Source organism: Physcomitrium patens, chromosome 6 (genome assembly GCF_059467195.1).
Source record: "Physcomitrium patens ecotype Gransden chromosome 6, ASM5946719v1, whole genome shotgun sequence".
Taxonomy (NCBI): domain Eukaryota; kingdom Viridiplantae; phylum Streptophyta; class Bryopsida; order Funariales; family Funariaceae; genus Physcomitrium; species Physcomitrium patens.
Genome location: NC_143415.1, coordinates 12,259,414 through 12,265,404, shown reverse-complemented (window position 1 = coordinate 12,265,404; position 5,991 = coordinate 12,259,414). Strand labels below are relative to the sequence as shown.

General features: G+C 43.1%; 1 protein-coding gene across 1 annotated transcript; it reads left to right on the top strand.

The window, feature by feature from the left end:
* Positions 1-2,318: 2,318 nt before the first annotated feature.
* LOC112283749 (serine/threonine-protein kinase SRK2A-like) lies at positions 2,319-5,304 on the top strand. Its single transcript, XM_024522840.3, has 9 exons — positions 2,319-2,562; positions 2,834-2,908; positions 3,044-3,145; positions 3,280-3,333; positions 3,448-3,540; positions 3,700-3,792; positions 3,940-4,044; positions 4,165-4,263; positions 4,447-5,304. Exons 1-9 carry the CDS (start codon positions 2,410-2,412, stop codon positions 4,717-4,719), a joined length of 1,047 nt encoding a protein of 348 aa, XP_024378608.1. The 5' UTR covers positions 2,319-2,409; the 3' UTR covers positions 4,720-5,304.
* Positions 5,305-5,991: the final 687 nt, after the last annotated feature.

Below are 5,991 nucleotides of genomic sequence, written 5' to 3'. Positions count from 1 at the left end.
CATTAATATTGACATTTCTATTGATCTGAGATTACACTGTGTTATTTGATTTTTAAATTTTAAAACTGTAGTTTAATTGTTCATATAAATGCAAGGTTGAAGCTGTGTTACACTGTGTTATTTGATTTTTAAATTTTAAAACTGTAGTTTAATTGTTCATATAAATGCAAGGTTGAAGCTGTTTTTAGACATCCTTGTCAACTTCCTTGAGTCATTTAGGTTACAAGACCTCCAAAGTACCTCATGCTTTGAAAATAAACCAGAACATGTATTGATTCTGTAACACATTTTGTTTATATACATACACACACACACACACACACACACATATATATATATATATATATATATACAAACTTTTAATTCATTCATTCAATTTTCCAATTTTCAATAGCATATTGTATTCTGCCTCAGATTTTAAAAGATCTCAAAATTAACTAACTTGTATCTATTTTTGTTGTAAATATTCATTAAAAAAAAATCTCTCTTGAAAAATGTGTTAATTTAGAAACTCTGAATTTAAACTTATTTGGTAAACAAAGTATTGCTTGAAGTATTGACTTGTTTACCTTGAATGTTCATACATGTAAGTCAACTTTTTTGAGGTAGAAATAAGTTATTACTTGAATGATTACAGTCTAAACTTCATCAACTGTAAAGAATGCACATAATTTTCGTATCTACAGTACTTTCATAAAATGCAATACATGAGAGAATTTTTCTCACAGGTGATGTACAGGGTAGTTATATATATACATATACATATATACATATGAATTATACATTTATAAAAAATCGCACTGCAGAGGTTGAATGAATTTTCTCATTTAAAACATGTCTATCTTGCAATTTTCAAAATCATAAATACCACAGCCATAGTTAAATCGAATCTTTTCCCCACATTTTTCTGTAGTTTTCCTATCAGAATTGTATGTATATATACATAAATATAAGTTTTTTTCAAAAGGAAAAACAAAGGACCAAAAGGCATGAAGCAACTATAGATGCCAACCAATCCACAAAATTCCCCAAAACGCATGCACATGGTACAGATATCTGAAATAATAAAAGAAAAGATCCGCATTCAATTTGCCAGGTCAACAGGGAGAGAGCAAAGATGCCTTCTGAACTGCTTCAAAAGTAAACTCTAGTGGCGTAAGAAAAAGAAAAAGAAAGAAAAACGGAAAGATAGAGAGGGAGCGAGGAATGAATGAGAGCGGGGGCAAGGAATCGCGGGCGCGGGAGGGGGGGGACCCGGGCCAAAAGAAAGCCTGCCCCGCGCAGGGCAATAGTGTAGATGCTGCCTATGGAGATCACGACAATCCCGGCTCTCGCACGCCACGCACCGCTACGCCCTGGGGCACCACGACCACAACCAAGACCCTATGTAAGGAATGAATGAATGAATGAATGAATGAACATATGGGAAGGTATTCCCTTCCCTTCCAACTTCTCTTTCTTTCCTTTGAATGGGGATTGTGCGGTGACCATGACGTCGGCAACGGGGTCCGATCTCGGGGTGGGTGCTCTCGCTGTCCTCCGGGGCCTCCACTCCGCCTCACCCTCCCGCCGTCTCGTCCCGTTCTCCCCCTCCCTCCCGTCCCCTCGCAGTTCCTCGTCCCCTTTCCCGTTCCTGTTCCCTTGCTGCAACTCGTAGTGGTACCGCTACTGGTACTGCCCTGCCTCCCTACCCCTCCTCCTCCTTCGCCTGGGTGCGCTGGTTGCTCTTGCAAGCTTGCTTGCGAGCAGGTGTCCTTGGGTGTCAGCGTTTATCGCAGTATCAGCAGCAGGCTGCTCTCGTTGGAGTGATCGGGCTTCTTCTTCTTCTTCCACTCTGCCTGTAATTTTCAGTTGTAGTGAAAGAGAGAGTGAGAGTGAGTGTGTGTGAGTGTGTGTGTGTGTGCTCCGCACCCTCGCGTCGCGTCGTGTCGTACCGTATCGCATCCATTGCTGTGTGCTTGGCGCCCCACGCGCAGGGCAGGGCAAGGCCAGGCGAGGCAAGGCGAGGCCGCGGCGCGACGCGTCCCATTGCCGTGAGACAGCACCCCACAACCAAGCAAGTAAGCAAGGGAGGGAGGAAGGGAGGGAGGGAGGCACACCGTGTGTGGGCTTGCGTTGGTCATCTCTTCCCTCTTCCTCTTCCTCCTTTGGGAACTTCCACCTCGTGCCTTGCAATTGGTTGCTTCTTTGCCAGGGTTTGATCCCCGTGTTCGCTGAGTGTGGTGAGGTGGTTTGCTTTGTGTGAGTGAGTTTGTAGTGTCTCTGGGTTGGGTTTGGGTTTGTTTGCGTTGGGGGTGAGACAGGTTTTTGGTTGAAGATAGAGTGGACAAGTTTGAGTTGGGTGCGGAGAGTGAGAGCGAGAGAGTGAGAGTGTGTGTGGGACAGAAGGAGTGAGTGGGGGAAGTTGCGATGGATCATCTGGACATTCCCGGCATGCACGACCACGACCGGTACGAACTCGTGAAGGACATTGGGTCGGGCAATTTTGGGGTCGCCAGGCTCATGCGTGACAAGAAGACGCGAGAGCTCGTTGCGGTGAAGTACATCGAGCGTGGGGAGAAGGTACGTGAGGTTGCTTTGGTGGTTTTTGATTTTTTGCAAGTTTTTCCTATTTTGGGTGAGTGTATATGTGTTTTGTTTCTGCTCTCTCCGTTGTTTGATTTGGGAGGCGATATGACGAGGTAGTGGGAATGGTGATTTTGGGGATACGTGCGTTGCATGCATTTAGGCTATAGCGAGATTATATCTTGGGATTCTACGTGAGTACTGGTAGTAGCGGGAGGTTTTGAGTGGACAGAAGTTAGCTAATGTGAAATTGTTTGAATTGTTGCAGATTGACGAGAATGTTCAGCGGGAGATTATTAATCATCGGTCGTTGCGGCATCCCAACATAGTGCGGTTCAAGGAGGTGATTTTTCTAGGCGGTTGTTTTTGCTTTCACGGGTTTGAGAACTTTGGATATATGAATGTATCGATTGGATTGGTAATACTGGAATTTTTTGAACATTTTGGAGTACTAAATCTTGTACTTCAACTACCTCAGGTTCTGTTGACACCAACTCATTTAGCCATCGTGATGGAGTATGCTGCTGGTGGAGAACTGTTCGAGCGAATTTGTAATGCAGGTCGGTTCAGTGAAGATGAGGTGAGTACTTAAGTGCTGTGCGTGTAAGTTTCTGCTCTGCGCATTTTTTTTTATATTTATTTATTTATCTTCTCATCGTTAACTTTTGTTTCTATTCTTAATGAAAGGTTTATCTTCTTTTTCCTCTGTTATAGGCCAGATTTTTCTTTCAGCAGCTTATTTCTGGAGTGAGCTACTGCCACTCCATGGTAATGTTTCTGAACCTTGAATCTTGTGTGTTGTTTCAATTTTGAGATTGGATTTTTTGAGTTGTGATTAGTTTTCCCTCCTGCCTGATCCCGAATGTGCCGGTTCAATTGCAGCAAATTTGCCATCGTGATTTGAAATTGGAAAACACTTTGTTGGATGGAAGTCCTGCGCCTAGGCTGAAAATCTGTGATTTTGGGTATTCAAAGGTGAGATTTACTCGTTTCTTGTCGTTTCATTGCGTTGAAGCAGCTCGAGGAAGTGGATAGGTTTACCATTGCTGAGGCTATAACACATGTTTCACTGGTCCTTTTAAATCTTACAGTTTTTTTATTAATTGTTTTTTGACGGGTTTCTGTTGATTGCAGTCGTCTTTGTTGCACTCGCAACCCAAGTCGACCGTGGGAACACCTGCCTACATTGCTCCAGAGGTCCTGTCGAAGAAAGAGTACGATGGCAAGGTATGCTGCTCAGACGAGGATTCGTTTTTGTGAGGTGATTGGATTTCTGGTATCTCTGCGGAGCTCAGTGTACTATCGAAATTTTTTAGGGCATGTGGCATCAAGTTATCAGGGAACTGAGATATGCCTACTTCTTGTGAATCGCAGATTGCCGATGTGTGGTCGTGTGGAGTGACCTTGTACGTGATGTTAGTGGGGGCATATCCGTTTGAGGATCCCGATGACCCAAGGAATTTCAGGAAAACCATTGGGGTGAGTTCATGTAAATTTTAATTGTAAAGTTTTGTATTGCACAACACTACCAATCCTGTTGTCGATTTTAATGAATGGTTGCTTACGGAATGATGAAGCTGTTGTTGCCTTGGTTTGCAGCGTATCTTGAGCGTGCAGTACTCCATCCCCGACTATGTGCACATTTCCGTGGAGTGCAGGCATTTGCTGTCTAGGATATTTGTTGCTAACCCAGCCAAGGTACATCTAGACAATTGAGATCGCAGTAAACTGTGCATCTCGAGCCTTTTTATTTTTAAAGTATAATATGTATATTTTTGATTTGTTGAATAAAGTTACTATTGGCTTTAATGCAATATGGAACTGGAGAGTTCGTATTATGTCGTGGCGAAAAATACTAATTTTAGGGTCGTTTGTGTGCAGAGAATCAACATCCAAGAAATTAAGAACCACGAGTGGTTTTTGAAAAATTTACCTGCAGACTTAGTAGACCTGGCTGATAGGAGTTACGACTTTGAGGACCCGAATCATCCCCCACAGAGCATCGAAGAGATCATGCGCATCATTGGCGAAGCTAGAGAGCCAGGAGCAGGTGCACCAGGAAATTATTTTGGTGATCCGTTAGATGACATGGATGTGGAGAACGATGTGGACCCCGATATCGATAGCAGTGGGGAGTTCGTATGTGCAATGTAGGGTAGCAGTTAGAGCGACGGGGCAGGTTGTCATCTAAAATTGGGTTAGATATTAGGAGGTTAAATGATGGTGTATTCAAGATTGGACGGTGTAGTTAAATGAAGTGAGTTTCCTTTGCGTTTTCACTTCCATCTGTGGATAGTTTTACTGCACCAACTCTTTGAGATTCCAGGGAAGTATTTCTGAGGACCAAATGATGGTCACTGTGTTCTTCGAGTTAACTCCAAGAATGATTCAATGTTGAAGATGCAGTGTACAAGCATCTATTTGAAGATGACTTTCTTGGTTGACGAAGTTGCTGTTGGGTGGAGATCATCTAGCGCTTTTGAATTTTCAAGAAGTCCAGGCTCCACTTGTGGTTTTGGAGAAGCTTGTGTACGTGTGAGGTAGAAGGGTGATTTGGCCAGATGCGGTTAAGGGTGTTACACTGGTAGTATAGAAACTTTTTAAATTCCGGTTACCTCCAGCAGTCTCTTTGTTCTATAGTTTTGTTGAGTTAGTTTAGGAAGAGCCGGGTGTTTTTTGGACAGCCCCATATAATATAAATTATTGGCTCAGGTTAACTGAGTTAACCTTCTAGCACAACTCTTTTTTTATTATTGGTTGGGAGTTATGTAGATTGGGAGTTGGGATTTTGCTGCGGCGAGTTGGAGGCGTTTATGTTGACAAACTTGGATCTGGAAATACGGTGTGCAGCATGAGTTTCATTGTATGTAAGCAACTGGTTCTCGTGACATGGCTGCCCCACGAGGGATGGTAGATTGTGGTGCAGAGAAGTTGACGAGAAGCTTTGACTTTGACCGGACTGGTGAGTTAGGATTTCAATGCCGTTTCCAATTTTTACAAGATAATCAGACTCATACCTGCGGAAGGATGGCTTGGAAGTCGAAACGAAGCTCACAGGTGACGTCACCCTCATCCTCGACTTTCATGTTAAATTTCCAAAGAACACGCTGGGTACATAAAAGTTGGGACATCTCAACATCTCTCGTGGTCCGGCAAGATCTTGGGCATCCCCTGGCAGCCAGTATTTTAAATAGTACTAGAGTCTTTCATACTGGATTTGCGGAAGTCATGCGTCCTTCACATTCAAACGTGTGGGCTACACTAGACCTGAGATTTCCATGGCATACCAGACAACAATTGATAAGAAGGATAGAGCAGACAAACACTGAGTACTATATCTTGGTCCAATATCCACTCTGTACATTACCTTTGATGTTAACAGACACTAATACGCCTGATGAATAATACAGTTGACGCCTCCGTAAG

Excerpts from the sequence above, each read along its gene's own strand:
- LOC112283749 (XM_024522840.3), top strand. The coding sequence starts at position 2,410 with ATGGATCATCTGGACATTCCCGGCATGCACGACCACGACCGGTACGAA. Across the intron at positions 2,909-3,043 it reads ACATAGTGCGGTTCAAGGAG|GTTCTGTTGACACCAACTCA; the intron begins GTGATTTTTCTA and ends CAACTACCTCAG. Across the intron at positions 4,264-4,446 it reads TTGTTGCTAACCCAGCCAAG|AGAATCAACATCCAAGAAAT; the intron begins GTACATCTAGAC and ends GTTTGTGTGCAG.